The sequence below is a fragment of the Gobio gobio genome (assembly GCF_949357685.1).
Source record: "Gobio gobio genome assembly, chromosome: 22".
In the NCBI taxonomy this organism is placed as follows: Eukaryota; Metazoa; Chordata; class Actinopteri; order Cypriniformes; family Gobionidae; genus Gobio; species Gobio gobio.
In genome coordinates this window covers 2,301,159-2,317,922 of record NC_137118.1, presented here as the reverse complement: position 1 = coordinate 2,317,922, position 16,764 = coordinate 2,301,159, and the positions used below count along the sequence as shown (strand labels likewise).

The window sequence follows — 16,764 nt, the reverse complement described above, 5'->3', positions numbered from 1 at the left end:
GGAGAGAGATCCAGGCAGATGATCCTCACAGGTGCACACGCAGCCTAAACCACATCTTACCTCACTAATACAGTGGAACTCTTACAGCTTATTATAGAAATATTGATATTAGGGCTGGGTATTGACACAAATTTCACAATTCGACTCGATTTACAAGCTTTCGATTCAATTCAATATGGATTATTTTGGATATGTATCAGGTATAATACATGGAAAAATTGACTAATTTCTGAACTAATGTTGTAAACTATGGGAGTCAGTTGATACTACATTAGCCTACTAATATTCAAGGTACAAATTAACAGATTGGTATACAAACACTTAAATGACACTATTATTATATATAAAAAAAAACATAATTTAAAGTTATAATATTAACTTTACAATTACATAATCATAATTCTACTCCAATTAGTTTTTTTTAAATATAAACATTTAAGGGTGGCTGCATAAAAACATGCCAGATTTATTAAATAGTGAAGAACATTGAATATGAATATCCTATTTAATGTGGTGCATTTATTTATCATAATGCTCCTCTCTAGAGTTAATTTTTCTAGCTGACTAGCGAGTTTATGGACACTGGATATGCTCTGAGGAAATTGTGACGTTACATGACATTGTTTACAAACCGTTTTACTTCTTTCTGTGGTTGAAACACTAATTGAGCGATTCTATGTGGCATAATATGGATTTCGTTAAGTTGTCCTGTATCTTTAACACACTTTCAGAAGCTCATGCGTGTTTATTTCGCGCTGTTACTGGTATAAGGCGGAAGAGAAGATCCGTTCATCTGCCGGTTCTCTTGAGCTGAGCTGCGGCAAAATGGTATTTATGTTTTTGAATTTCATAAAAAAAAAAAATCGACTAATCGATTCTTGGGATTTAAGAATCGATATTGTTTTGTAAAAGTGAGAATCGATTAAAATCGAGAAATTGATATTTTTTTACCCAGCCCTAATAGATATTACCATTGGCTTTTAAACACCTTAGCCTTAGATATGACTAATTCTCCTGATTGAATGAATGTTTGTAATTTCCTTGTTGTATGTTTGATCCTCAGAGCTCTTGAGCAGGAGCAGGACGTCCTCAAGGTCTCGTGCGTCTGAATCGTCTCCATTTTAGATGCGTAAGGCATGTGCTTGTGTTCCTTTACGCTGAATTTACTGTTCAATGAGGGAACATCCTTCTTAATATATGCACATCTTTGAGTGCCGATGTTAACAGATGAATGTTGTTCAGAATAATATAGTTTAAATGATTCTGGTTGATGCTGTTGCTACAAAAAAAATGTATTTCTATTGCCGTGTTTCGTTCAGTAAAGCATAAATAAAAGCACAGGTATAAAAAAAGACATTTTATTGCATAGCAAAATGAATCGTACAGCTTTACGGAGATGTTGCCTCTCTGAAGTTACACCTGTTTACAAAAAATATAAACTCTTATACTGTACACTCTGACAGCTCATGATATAATTTAATACAGCAGCATAACATAACCGCCAAAATTACGTTTATTCTTTAAAAAGACTGATGAACGTTAGCCGTGTATGCAATCCCAGTTAATGCACTGCAAAAAATGCTTTTCTTAGTATTTTTGTCTTGTTTCTAGTGTAAATATCTAAAAATTCTTAAATCAGATGCATTTACTAGGTAAGTAAAATGACATTATATTTTTTGCTTGAAACAAGTACAAATATCTGTCCATGGGGAAAGAAAAATAAGCTTGTTTCAAGATTAAAAAGACAAGATTTCAAACAGAAACAAGCTTATCTTTCCTTACCCCATGGACAGATAATTGTACTTGTTTTAAGCAAAAACTCAATTCATGTGGGGGGGTTTTCTCAGAAAACAAGATTTTTACTTATCTAGTAAATGCATCTTGATGTAAGAATTTTTAGATATTTAGACTAGAAACGAGACAAAAATACTAAATGAGAAAGCATTTTTGCAGTGTGGACACACTGACCTTTACAGAGAAATGCTCCTGAAATCTTCTGTAGTGTGTGTAGAGGGGCTTTACCAGCGCACACTAGTGGACGAAACTGGACGCTTTACACATTTGGATGGGGTTGCATCGGTTTTGTCCCGGTTAGGGTCAGTCTCTTGCCATCAATGACACAAGTCCTTTCTTATCCAGCTCAACCAGTTTGAGGTGCTGTAAGGTCTTCATTGCAGAATCACTGACCCTCATGTTCAGCTTCTTCATCCTCTGAGTGCTGATTGGCCCCCTGACACCACAACAATGCATTAGGAAACACTTTTCTCTGTAAGACTATATCATGTGGTTGCCTTAAACCAGTGTTTCCCAACCACTAGTGTGCCGGTTGACAGGTGTGCCACGGGAAATGATCAAATTCCCCCAAAATAAGTCAAATAGATGCTATAAATAAGAATATATCATCACACTGTCAGGCCGAAACCTTGTATATTTCATCATTGTTTTATCAAATGAATGCTATTGGTCATCCTTTATGTGGTTTTACAAATTGTTCAACCAATAAAAAGCATTTAAAAGAGTTTGAGACTTAACCATTGGCTCCTCAAACTGTCAGTCAAACCTCATAACTCCACCCATTGAGAATTCTTTACTCTGTGTCCATAAAGGCTAATGTTTTATGTATTTGAAGAGCGGAGGTTGAAGCAGATGTGCCGTTTTAAACATCATAGCTTCATCTTTTGTATCATGAGATTAACAACAAGAAAACCGAGCGCCCATATAGAGACGATAGACGCCATTTCCTGTGATTAACCCTCTGGGGTTCTTCATTTATGGGTCACACTCAGGACCTTCGGGTCAAATTAAGATTAAAAAAAAGATTTGCGTAAAATCAATGAAATATTTTTTTGTTCAATAATATTTCTTCTTTTCTTTTTTGGTGTTTTGAGATAAATATTAATTATAAAATTATGCAATAATTCTGACCCATTTTTTCCCATCGAATATAATAAAAAAATAATATATATATATATATATATATTGATTTTTTAATTTTTTTTATTAAAGCTGCATTTCATTTTAGAGTCAAGCCTAGGCCTCATGAAAGCAATTTTTTTAATGAGATCGGTGCCATCCGGTGGACACATTGAGCATTTTTATCACGCAATAGCACATTTTTACCACTATAGTGGATCTTGCGTTTTATAAAAAAATTGTAGCTTCATCGGAATGGTCCAAAACTTGGTGACTTTATTAGTACTTGGTATATGAACACCCCAAAAAAATTGGGGACAGGATTTGAAAAGTCTAAGTGGTCGTAAAAAAAAAAATAGTCACACTCAGGACCTTCGGGTCAAAAATGACCCCCATAGGAAATGAATGGGAAATTAGTTTTTTTGTGCATACAATCTACAAATCAGCCAGGATGCCGAAAAAAAGGACTCAACCGTGAAGGGGTGAATCTCTAAAACATCAAGAACGAAAAAGCGAAGCGGAAAAGCAAATATTTTGTGTGCGAATAGTTCGCTTCAAATTGGCGGCGACAGCTGAGAAAACACGGACACTTCCTCGTTCAGTGAAGACAAGCTTCTCATTTTCTTTAAAAGACCGGAGAGAAGGTTTTGGGTTCACCCAGTCTTAAAGAACAGAGAGTCTGAAGGAGAGTCTGCTAATCTACAGGAGCTAAAACTTTATCATGTCCGTGGGACAGTTTGAGGAGCTCCTCCAGAAACACATCCACTTTCCATAGTCGCAGACACAAGGTTTAGAAAAAAAAATCCACAAGTTTTAACTAGGGCTGAACGATTAATTGCATTTGCGATAATATCGCGATATGATATAACGCGATTTCCTAACCGCAAAGGCTGCGATTACAGTCTGGTCACGTGACACGCGAGAGTAAAGTCTGCAGAAGAAGCATCAACTTGGCACGTTACACATATCATATGCCTGGCCTAAAAAAAAAAAAAAAAACTGTTTGTGTTTTCCATCTAATATTGTGTTGTTCATACTATAGGCTAATCATCTCTCCAATGATTCTGGATCGATTCTGAGCTTAGATTTTAACTGCAGGTGCGCGGTGGCGTGGTGTGTTTTAGAAACACCCGTATTCTGATTGCTTCCATTATATCTCTCTTTCTCTCTCTCTCTCTCACACACACACACACACACAGTCACGCACGAACCATAAAATAATATTTCATAACGTTCGGAACGGTTGACGGCGCGAATCGCAATGACATTCGCAGGCTTCTTTGCACCGTGAGAAACTTTGCTTGATGTCGCGCTTACAGTGTGTGTTCTCGCCCGCCGGTATTTTCCTTACAAACGCTCAACGAAGGCTTCATTCATGTCGTTAGAAACTCACTGACTGAAGGTTTTCCATTTCAAATGCTCACGCGGCGCTTTGTGAAGAGTGCTTGCGAGCACGCGTCTGAAAATGCTTTTATGACGCAAAATTAAATGTAAACACCGTCAGTAATGTCTTAATGAATTAATCAGACAGGGCAAAAACATCTTATATTTCAAAAGAGATTGTGCATTAGTGTGAATGCAGGTCTCCCGCTGTCTATGATGATGTCATCATTAATAATCAAACAACAGTAAAGCTGAGAAAGAGAAAAATCACTCACAGTTCACACACTCTTAAATACTGAAAGCACTCTTTGTTCATTGCTTGTAATATGTTTTTTTTTGTTTCTCTTTATGATTTACTACTTTGTTTTGCAGCTATATTAGTTTATATATTTAAAATTATTAACATGCAATTGTTTTAATTAAAATGTTATAATGTGTAGTTATTTTAAAAAGCTTATAATTACATATATCATAATAAAAAACATTAATTATTAATATTAATCTTATTAATTTATTAAAAACTTTAAAAGGAAAAATTTCAAGAATTGTTTTGGAATCGGATCGTGACTCCCAGAATCGGAATCGGATTGTGAGGTACCAATTAAAGATTTCCACCATTATTATACAATGATGTATTGTTGAATAATACAGAAGATAAAGAGTTTAGAAAATAAATCGCATATTAAATCGCAATATTGGTTAAAAAATAAATAAATATCGCAATTAGATTTTTTTCCAAAATCGTTCAGCCCTAGTTTTAACTCAAAAGGTGATGTTCTGGTTGTCTGTAGCCTACAGTGGGCAAACACAACTGCATCTGTAATCTCATGAGAAATGCCACACCTAGTTGTGTTTACAGCTGTACAGATGCAGTTGTGTAATCTTGTTTGTGTGATTTTATATAGTGGTGTGCTGTGGGAATTTTTTACGTCTCAAAACAAGATTGGGAAACACTGGCTTAAACGTCACATGTCATGTTAAAGGCTCTGTGTTAAAGGTGTGTTAGCACGAGTATGAGCAGACTCACCTGTTCTTATCTGAGAAGTACTCTGATAGCTGCTTATAAAGCATGTTGAGGTCATTCAGCTTCAGGTTTCCACGAACACTGCGCGGGACCGTCTCAAATGTCCCCTCGGACACTTCTTCATCTGTGTTCTGAGCTGCAGATGAAACAAGCAGACATCAGAACCACTGAGCTGATCGAGATCAAACCGTTATGATGAGGGTTTCTCTCCTTACATGCAGACTGTGCTTGAGTTTGGGGTTCTGATGTCGGCACGGCCTAAAGAAACAGAAACACGTTCACAAATATTAGCATTTTAATGCATCATTCACCTGATAAACATCATGGTTTCCACAAAAATATTAAGCAGCACGAGTGTCAGCGTTGATTTCTGTAGTGACACACCAGTACACTGCAAAAAATGCTTTTCTTACTTAGTATTTTTGTCTTGTTTTCAGTCCAAATATCTACAAAATCTTACATTAAGAAGCATTTACTAGACAAGCAAAAGTTTTTGTCTTGTTTTGGGGGAAAATAACTCAAAATTAAGGGAGTTTTTGCTCAAAATAAGCAAAATAATCTGCCAATGGGGTAAGCAAAATAATCTTAATTCAAATAGAAAACAAGATTATTTTGCTTACCAATTAATACAAATTATACGTTTCAAGCACATGGTGGTCCCCTTAGGCATCATGTGCCATGGCAGGGGTCAAAGCATTCTCGAGTATAAATATGCAGCTGTAATACACGTAGGTGGTTTTGAATTCATATTTAATGTTGATATACAATTGTTACATCCTGTTAAATTGATTTTAGTATTGATATCTTTGTAAGATTGCCGAATCTTCAGAACAGAACAGTGGACTAACTCTATCACGCTCCAAGTGCCCCCTAGTGGTCGGGAGCATTTTCGCTGTGTTGTGGCTTAATTTTGTTGTGAATTTATTTTTGCTTTTTAAATTTCGTTGTGTTGTGCACTACTGGGCCACCGTAATGGAGGGGTCAGAGAGCTCTGGGATTTCATCAGAAATATATGAATTTGTGTCTGAAGATGAACGAAGGTCTGACGGGTTCGGAACGACATGAGGAATTAATGACAGAATTTACAATTTTGGCTGAACTAACCCTTTAAGCACAATCAGGTTAAGAATGTAAACACGCTCAATGTAAAATATATATTTTTAAATCTTACCGACCCCGAATGTTTGAATGGTAGTGTAGTTGTGTAATTACAGGGTTTCTGCAGGGTTCACCCAGTCAAATTTAAGACTTTTTTAGACATTTTTAAGACCATTATGAATGAAATTGAAGACCAGGGGCCGGTTGCATAAACCGTTAAGACTAGTCTTACAAGTTAGACATACATTTTTTTCTTTAAGACTATTCATAACTTTTTAAAATCAGTTACATAAAAACATAGACTGGCCTAATTTGATACAAAAAGTAAGACTGAATGCCACTTGACTAACTGCTAGTGGCTCATTGACACTGTCTTAACATAATGGCTTTGTTTATGCAACTGCCCCTATAAAGGAAATGCAGTCACAAAATTACTTGCAAAGTAAATGTATTTATTCAAATTGAACAATTCGATAAACTTGCACTTCCCCATAGCTCAATCCCACTAGGATATTTTTTTGGTGATTTTTGAGATCAAAATTATTGTATTTGTGGTGGTAATTTCCAAAAAGTTTTTTTTTTTTTTTTCATAATTAGGGTACCACATTTACTGTATTATGTTAGATTCACTATAGTCACACATGACAGTAGAATAAACAAAATGCATAAATCTTGTTTATTTTGGCATCTTGCCATTATTTTGCAGTGAAATTACGAATTATGGAGGATCTCAAAAAATGCATAGTTGATTTTTCATTGTATTTAGTAATCGCGGAAATGCGACTGGAGGACTATTAGCTGAAGAATAAAATCAGTTTTATGTGTCAGCGGTACAATCCGAAAGAGACTCGCGCCAATGACACGAAAGCTGATTGGCTGCAATTAAGATGCAAGCTGGTCTCATTTGTAGTCGTAATACAGCAAATTATATTTGGACTAGCGAAAGAAAGAACTACAACACCCAGAATTTAAAAAAACAAAGCCAAAAAACATTCTAAAGCGATGCAGGAGCATTTCAACGGGCATTAGGAGGTAGCGATACATGGACGTAGGAAAATTAAGACCTGTTTAAAATTATTTAAGACCTAGAACTCAATACTTCTGAGAATTTAAGACTTTTTAAGGCCTAAAATTTTGATTTTGAAATTGTAGACTTTTTAAGATCCCGCGGAAACCCTGAATTATGATAAAAACCAGTTTTGGTTTAAAAAAGAAGAGAGAAAGTGTCTCACCTCTACATTTAAAGCGGCGATGGATGAGCAGAGAGCATCTCTCGCTTCCTGTTCCTCTTCTGTCAGTGGCGGAACCTTGAACAGCAGAATTCCCATCAGCACACGTACAGAACCACAAACCATGGGAAGATCACAGTGTGTGTGTGTGTGTGTGTGTGTGTGTGTGTGGCCGCGTTTCCACTGTCACTTCCAGGGCTTGATCAGGCCTCATCGGGGCTTCCTCTGGGCCATTATGTCATAAAATAAAGCAACTGTGGTTTTTCATGAGCTTCCTCAGGTCAGATTTTTGGTGGAAAATCTGTAGGAATGATAATTCTTTCGAAATGTGATGTGAACACGGTCCTGTGACTACAAAAAAAACTAAATTTACACTCCCAAGACCCATATAAGGCACTAAAAACGTCGTTACAAAGTCCATCTCACCACAGTGACTCTACAATAATTTTACGATGCGACGACAATAGTTTTTGTGCGCAAAAAAAAATCTAAATAACGCCTTTATCCAACTTGTTCTTGTCTTCCGTGTGTGTCTCCACGACGCATGCGTGAGAATATGACGCAGATCCGGCGTTCGGACACATGACCCAGAAGAGATTTGTTTACGAGCAGAGGAAGACGCGCGTATCTCAGCTGTTGAATTCTACACTGATCGTGCTTTAGGTCTCGGCGTAGTTCTCAAAATGGGGCTTAAGTGTGCATTTCATGGATTCCCGAACGCCGGCGCTACGTCATTCTCGCGCATGCGTCGTGGAGGCGGAAGACAAGAACAAGCTGGATAAAGGTGTTATTTAGATTTTTTTTTTGCGCACAAAAACTATTGTCGTCGCTTCGTAAAATTATTGTAGAGTCACTGTGGTGAGATGGACTTTGTAACGGCGTTTTAAGTGCCTTTTATGGGTCTTGTGAGTGTAAATGTACTGAATGCCAATGGAGGCCTATCTGAAGCCTTTCTCAGCATCAGCTTTACACTAAAATATCTTCATTTGTGTCTGAAGATGAACGAAGGTCTTACGGGTGTCGAACGACATGAGGGTGAGGAATTAATGACAGAATTTTCATTTTTGGGTGAACTAACCCTTTAAGTGAAAAAACAGCATTTAAGGGGAATTCGAAGTGTTTATGACGTTTCACTTAAACTCTTAAGGGTTTTTTTCTGCAACACCCTTAGGTTTAAGGGAAACATAAGGGCGAACTTAAGGGAAAATTACACTTAAGGTGCTTTATGCACCCGGGCCCAGCAGTGTAAAGGCGGCTGGTGTTGAGTGTTGAAGGCACACCTGCACATCTGCGGTGTTCTGCAGCTGCTGAACCAGCTCTACTGTGGTGTCCAGGTGTGCTCGTATGGAGTCCATGGATCGCTTCTGCTCCGCTGCGATCTCCTCCACCTGAGCGCAGAGGGACGCGTGCCGAGCCTTGATCGCAGACAGGTTCTCCAGCAGCTGAACAGGGTTTCCCTGAAACACACAAGAGTTACACAGGGGTTCTGCAGCTCGAATTAAACAACACGTCAGTATGTGCTCTAAATGTCTAATGAGTGTATTAGTGACACTTCAAAGTTTGAGAATACAGTTTCCAACAGACACTAGAATATTAAATAACTTTGACTGAAGCTTCTGATGTTGTCTAAAAGATTCATAAATCAAAACACATTTACTGGAGAAGAGAAATGACAAGATAAATCTTGTGAACGTGATTTTATGATTAAAACAAGAGCAAATATCTGCCAATGTGTTCATAAAAATCAACTTCATTCAAATATGAGTCATTTTCATAACCAATGACAGATATTTGTTCCTTTTTTAAGCATAAACTCACTTCATTTTGTTCAGTTTCTCAGAAAACAAGACTTAAATTCTCATATCAGTAAATGTCTCTTGATTTAAGTGTTTAGATATTTGTGCTGGAAAACTCAAATCCTGAGGAAGAACATCATGCCATTACATTCAGAGCCGTGTGAAATCTGTTTAATGTATTTTTCTGTCTTTAATGGTTAAATGTGACTGACTCTCGTTCATATTTCATATCTGTAATGAAATCTGAGAGATTTCTGTCCTCCATTGACAGTCTAAGCAACTTCAGAAAGTTCATAAAGAGATCCTAAAACTGATCCATACGGATGGAGCGGATTATTCCAGATGTTCTGAAGAGACTCGATGGCTTTATATGATGAAGGAAAGTCTGACGGGTTTGGGACGACAAATGATGATTTTTGGGTGAACTGGCCCTTTAAGTGTTCTGACCTACTTTTGATTTATTCATCAGACATTCCTCATTATACAGTCAATTATGTTTTTATGAATGGAACCTCAATCATAGAGCCCAGATGTTGAATTTCAGAATAAATGAACACAGACGTACCTCAAACGATCCCGCTTCACGCGCATTTGCCATGAAGTCAAATTTCAGCCGCTTTTCCACATATTCTATATCAGCTTCTGCTTTCTGGAACTACAAGGACACAGATCTAAACACCAGCAGTCAGTTATCATTCAGAAAATCAGGAGCATCTGAGGGCACGATCTAAACCCTGAAACCCTATTAGCAATATTGCACTACTCTGAACACAGTGGACAGCAGAGGCAATACTGATAGGGTCCCAAGAGCTAGCATTACACCTGTAGAACAGAGCAAACCTACAATAACACGGTGCAAAGCTGCTCTCAGACGCTTTGACAATACTATTGCACTGCTAGCTGTCCAATACAGTAGTGCAATGAAGTCAGAGCACCTGCGAACAGCGGCTGATGTGGCCGGCCTCATACCTTTGAGAAAAATCCCTGGCCAATGCCCTTTTAACATTGCACTGCTTTAATAACGGGGTTATCAGTAGTACAATATAAAAGGGGCACTGGACAGACAGTACTCATTCAGGGGGGTCCGTTTCCCATATCCAATCACGTCAATAATGCCATTTAAAAAAGCCTGAGAAGAAGAAGAACAGAGTTTCCACATTAACATTAGAAAGCATGGACATTACAGTGCTGAGGATTGCTGTGCGCATTACAAGTAACTTGATATATTACTTTTTCCAAGTAACTAGTAAAGTAACGCATTACTTTTCAAATTTACAACAAGTTACTTTTTCACATTAGTTTGACTGACAGCTCATGTTGAGAAGAATAAGTGCAGAGGTGTGTGTGTGAACATGATGGTTATTGTAGTTCTAGACTAAATGTGAGCATTTATTTATCTCACTTTCACAATAAAGATTCTGTAATCCTCAAAATGAAGAAAATCAGAATACTATGCAAACCTCCAATAATTAAATGTTAAACTATTTTTATGCATAATCTACCTTTATATTTAATTGACCAATGTCTTGCTGCTGACCTTTGATGATGAAAATGACTCGATTTTTTGTTTTTATTGGTAAAACTTTTTTCTCCTGCGTCCTATTCTCCATTATCCAGAGCTGCGCCCTCTAGTGTTCATGAGGGAATCTGCATCTTTACCTCAGCCTGGGGCTTATTATTTACATTTTGGTATGATACCGTTGCACAAAAATATAACTTTTACAAAAACAAGCTCAGCCCAGGTGAGAAAAAGTAACCCAAAAGTAACGTAACGCATTACTTTTCTTAAAAAGTAACTAAGTAACTCAATTAGTTACTTTTTAAGGGAGTAACGCAATATTGTAATGCATTACTTTTCAAAGTAACTTTCCCCAACACTGGTAGGGTTAGTAAGTTACTTCAACAGTGTACACACTTCTAGGTCGTAGTAGAAGTCGGCGAATTAGGCGCATCTCATCTTCTTCTTTGTCAACTGACTTCCTCATCGTCGTATCAATGTGTGCTCGGCAAGACCGTTTTGTGCTTGAGCGCCACCAAGTGGTGTTTTACTGTCACTTCTGTGTCACAGAAAAAAGCTGAGCACTGAACGGATAAGTTTTCCGTATTGTTGTTTTTGAAAAGTGCACAATCGCTTTAAATGTTCAAGCCTTTAAACGCATTTACTTGACAAACTTTATGAGGACGGAAGTGAAAGCGATCTCCGGGGCTTGCGCGCACCGTCTGTGTGTGTGTGTGTGTGTGTGTGTGTGTGTGTGTGTGTGTGTGTGTGTGTGTGTGTGTGTGTGTGTGTGTGTGTGTGGCAGCGCGTATAGGCTATTAGAACAGCAATTAACTGACCTGTATAAACTGTGTAAAACATGCAGTTACTATAGTGATTCTGGGCATCTATAAACACAGATAATCGCTCCTCCATCTGTGTGTGTGTGTGTGTCTGCAAACGGCACTCGATGACGGACGGGGCGGAGTAACGTGACTAAAACCGAAATAACCGACATGGGAAAAATACGTCGGTTAGAGGTTCTGAATTTCGGTTTCGATTAATCGTACAGCCCAAGTTCTTATGTTGTTTATTTTTATTTGACAAATGTGCTAATTTCACTAAACATAGCACATACCAAACCATACCGAAACCGTGACCCTAGAACCGCGATACCGTGAGTAATTTGAACCGTTACGCTGCATTCACACCAGTGTTAGACCGATATATTGGGCCGATATTTGCGATTTTTACGTGTATCGGCCGATTCAAGGCTGCTGCGTTCGACGATATTTTTTCCCTGCATTATTTCCAGACAGGCGTCCACAGGGCAGCTCTCACCGTCTTCACACTCTCTCGCACTCCCTCCCTCGCGCATATTAATCAAAATCAATTGAGAATAGACACGATGGTAAAAGATCGAAAGACTGAAGTTTCACGAGGAGCATTGGGAGATTTTTTCCTGAATTACCGCTGGTGTTGCTCTACAAGAGATTGAGTTAAGTGCACCTACACTTTAAAAAATGCTGGGTTAAAAATAACCCAAGTTGGGTTGAAAATGGACTAACCCATCAATTGGGTTGTTTTAAGCAAACATTTAACCCAACCGCTGGGTCAAAACAACCCAATTGTTGGGTTAGTCCATATTCAACCCAACTTGGGTTATTTTTAACCCAGCATCATTTTTTAGAGTGTAACCATTAAATGACTAGGTTTTAAATAGTTTTAAAATGAAGTATAGTACAGTCAGTGTGCACTTTATTTTGCTGCTTGCTTGTTGATACTGTGTGCAATAGTGTAATTATTTTATTTATGCTTAAATATTTATTTTCAGAATTTATTTTCACCACTGAACTCTTTTTTTTTTCTTGTTCTACCGCATCTGTTTTTACTATTTGTTAAATATTGTTTTTTTTTAGTTCAATAAATGTTGTTAAATGTTGTTATTTTAAATTGTATTACTTTTTTTTTTTTATTCAGTTTCTTACCTGAATACTGTTAGACCTACCTGAAAAAATAAAGCAGTCTATTTTATTTGTATCTTTATTCTATTGTATTTATTTTGCAATTGTTTGTAATTTGTTTATTTGTTCTTATTTTATTACTGTTTACTCGTCTTTTTAAATTCAATTTGAAACAAGCTTCCTTGTGCTGTATGTAAGCTACTGCAACACAATTAGTTAGCAAATATTTGTGGGATAATTGTAATGGTAACTGATCAACGTTTATATATGAGAAAAAGCTTAAAAGCTTTATCATATAAAGCGATCTCTTCAAAATAAAAATTAATTGCTTAGACTTTCAATAGACGAAAAAAAAAGTTTGACAGTAGCCTAAATGCAGCGTTTTTTCCCTGTGGTATCGAATATCGATATTTTTTTAGGTATCGTATCGAAGTTAGAAATTCCAGTATCGTGACAACACTACATAGATATCCATAATAAAGGCTCGATGTCTTACGGCGGAGTCTCTAACGTCATCACCGGCGGCCATTTTGTCACAGGCGAGCTTTCTGGCTCTGATGTAAGGCGAGTGATCTGAACACAAATACTCGTATCTCGCTGAAATCTGTACAGATTTACAAATGGCTGAAATGCATACTTATTTTTCATAGGTGTGCAGTGTAATAACTACATCTCTGATGTGTATAACGAACCAAAAAGTTTGAAAATCGGTAGAAAATTGAGCAAGTTATGGTTATTTAAAAAGTACACGCACCATTAAAACACAATGAGTGAGCGAGCTGACTGGACAAGATGGCCGCCAGGTGCGGACTATGGTTACACCCCTAGTGTGTGTACGGTGTATAATTATTATTATGTATATATAAATAAATACACACTCATGCATGTTTACTTAAGAAATATTTGCATGTATATATTTTATATATTAAATTATATATAAAATATGTTTTGTTAAATATATACATGCATGCATGTGTGTGTATTTATTTATATATGCATAATAATAATTATACACAGTACACATATATGTAAACACAAACTTTTATTTTGGATGCGATTAATCGATTTGACAGCACTAATGTTTATTTATTTATTTATTAGGTAACATCCATAATTGTTCATATTTACTGTACACACACACTTTAAGTGAAGCTAACACTGCGCCCCCTACCGTCTCCTCTTACTAATAATATTTAAACTCGTGTAAATATATAACATGAATACAGATTTAAGGTTTTACTAATATCATTGAATAACAAAAAATGGGTTTTTTTAAGATTTTGCAGGCATGCAAATGATCAAAATCCTCAGAGACTAAACATTTACAAAGATCTGACACATTTATACTCATTTTATCAGTTAATAACAACTGCGATGTGTATAAACCCGAGCAGTTTATACGTGTGTAAGATCCTCATAGGAGTAACAGTTTCGCGGGCACACGCACAGGCCCTCCCGCACGCGCATTCCCCTCACTGTCGATCAGATCGAACCAAATAAACCATTTTTGGGCTGAATGCCAAGGTTTCGTTTCAAAATATGCGCATTACGGTAATCAAACGATATGAAGACTGATATTGGTGTAAATATGAGTAAATATTGGCATTAGCAGTGGCACTAGTTAGCCATCCAGCTACATATTTTCTCCCCTCGAACCTGAGGGGAAGTCGGAGGAATACACAGAACATGTATTTTCCATGTTTTATTCTATATTACGCTGTCTAACGCGACGGCACCGGTATTATTAACAATTAGACGCATAGCGTCAGTTTACAAGGGAAAACATTTGATGTAAACGTTTGCCTGAAAACCCGCTTACCATCGCCTCCAGCTTATCAACTGTCTCCATGTTGAATAGTTTACATTCCTAAAGCAGCCCCGGAAATATAAAGCTCGCAGCAGAACGCGAGACCGTCTCTGATTGGTCAGCTGTCAGAGAGCGTGGACGGTGATTGGTCAGTTTGGAAGGAGAAAGAGCGGAAAAGGGGTGGTATGTTCGGGATGGGATTATAACGTACTGCTTTTACAGTGTATGTATACTGCATACTGTTTATAATATGAATCCTCAATTTAGTGATACATCTGTTTTTCTCCCCCGTCCAGTTTTGTGTTAGAGTATGCTGACTGTGGGATACAGTTTATTGGAAATAAAAACAATTATTTTGCATTTTCAATCCCATTTTCAAATAATGAATAAAAAAGGTTATATCAAATTTGATTTAACTTCTTTTCCTCACACCGCACTGAAATGTCCGGTATGGAACACACAGTATTCTGCTGTAATCTTTTGTATGCCACACATTTTGTTGAATAAAGTTGGTCAACCTATTATTCTATGTATGTACAAAATTAGAATTATATACCTAACATAATTATACTGTATACTCTTATCTGCACAGTGTTCATACTCATACTTTACATCAAGGTATTCACACTCATACTCTACATCACAGTGTTCATTCTCGTACTCTACATCACAGTTCATACTCATACTCTACATCACAGTGTTCATACTCATACTCTACATCACAGTGTTCATACTCATACTCTACATCACAGTTCATACTCATACTCTACATCACAGTTCATACTCACAGTATTCACACTCATACTCTTATCTGCACAGTATTCATACTCATACTCTACATCACAGTGTTCATACTCATACTCTACATCACAGTGTTCATACTCGTACTCTACATCACAGTGTTCATACTCATACTCTACATCACAGTATTCATACTCGTACTCTACATCACAGTATTCATACTCATACTCTACATCACAGTTCATACTCACAGTATTCACACTCATACTCTTATCTGCACAGTATTCATACTCATACTCTACATCACAGTGTTCATACTCATACTCTACATCACAGTTCATACTCACAGTATTCACACTCATACTCTTATCTGCACAGTATTCATACTCATACTCTACATCACAGTGTTCATACTCATACTCTACATCACAGTATTCATACTCATACTCTACATCACAGTTCATACTCATACTCTTATCTGCACAGTGTTCATACTCATACTCTACATCACAGTGTTCATACTCATACTCTTATCTGCACAGTGTTCATACTCATACTCTACATCACAGTGTTCATACTCATACTCTTATCTGCACAGTGTTCATACTCATACTCTACATCACAGTGTTCATACTCATACTCTACATCACAGTGTTCATACTCATACTCTACATCACAGTATTCATACTCATACTCTACATCACAGTATTCACACTCATACTCTACATCACAGTATTCATACTATACATCACAGTATTCATACTCGTACTCTACATCACAGTGTTCATACTCATACTCTACATCACAGTATTCATACTATACATCACAGTATTCATACTCGTACTCTACATCACAGTATTCACACTCATACTCTACATCACAGTGTTCATACTCATACTCTACATCACAGTATTCATACTATACATCACAGTATTCATACTCATACTCTACATCACAGTATTCATACTATACATCACAGTATTCATACTCGTACTCTACATCACAGTATTCACACTCATACTCTACATCACAGTGTTCATACTCATACTCTACATCACAGTATTCATACTATACATCACAGTGTTCATACTCATACTCTACATCACAGTATTCATACTATACATCACAGTATTCATACTCGTACTCTACATCACAGTATTCACACTCATACTCTACATCACAGTGTTCATACTCATACTCTACATCACAGTATTCATACTATACATCACAGTATTCATACTCGTACTCTACATCACAGCGTTCATACTCATACTCTACATCACAGTATTCATACTATACATCACAGTATTCATACTCGTACTCTACATCACA

At 36.9% G+C, this 16,764-nt stretch overlaps 1 protein-coding gene across 1 annotated transcript; it reads right to left on the bottom strand.

Moving 5' to 3' along the window:
• Window positions 1-1,344: 1,344 nt before the first annotated feature.
• ska2 (spindle and kinetochore associated complex subunit 2) lies at window positions 1,345-14,807 on the bottom strand. The gene is made up of 7 exons (XM_079804630.1): window positions 14,704-14,807; window positions 10,009-10,098; window positions 8,928-9,104; window positions 7,651-7,725; window positions 5,536-5,578; window positions 5,324-5,456; window positions 1,345-2,230 (listed from the first exon to the last, which is right to left on the bottom strand). The coding sequence occupies exons 1-7, from the start codon at window positions 14,731-14,733 to the stop codon at window positions 2,098-2,100; spliced, it is 681 nt and encodes a 226-aa protein (XP_079660756.1). The 5' UTR covers window positions 14,734-14,807; the 3' UTR covers window positions 1,345-2,097.
• Between the last annotated feature and the right edge of the window lie 1,957 nt (window positions 14,808-16,764).

Excerpts from the sequence above, each read along its gene's own strand:
- ska2 (XM_079804630.1), bottom strand. The coding sequence starts at position 14,733 with ATGGAGACAGTTGATAAGCTGGAGGCGATG. Across the intron at positions 10,099-14,703 it reads TTGATAAGCTGGAGGCGATG|TTCCAGAAAGCAGAAGCTGA; the intron begins GTAAGCGGGTTT and ends GTGTCCTTGTAG. Across the intron at positions 7,726-8,927 it reads AGAACACCGCAGATGTGCAG|GTTCCGCCACTGACAGAAGA; the intron begins GTGTGCCTTCAA and ends CTGCTGTTCAAG.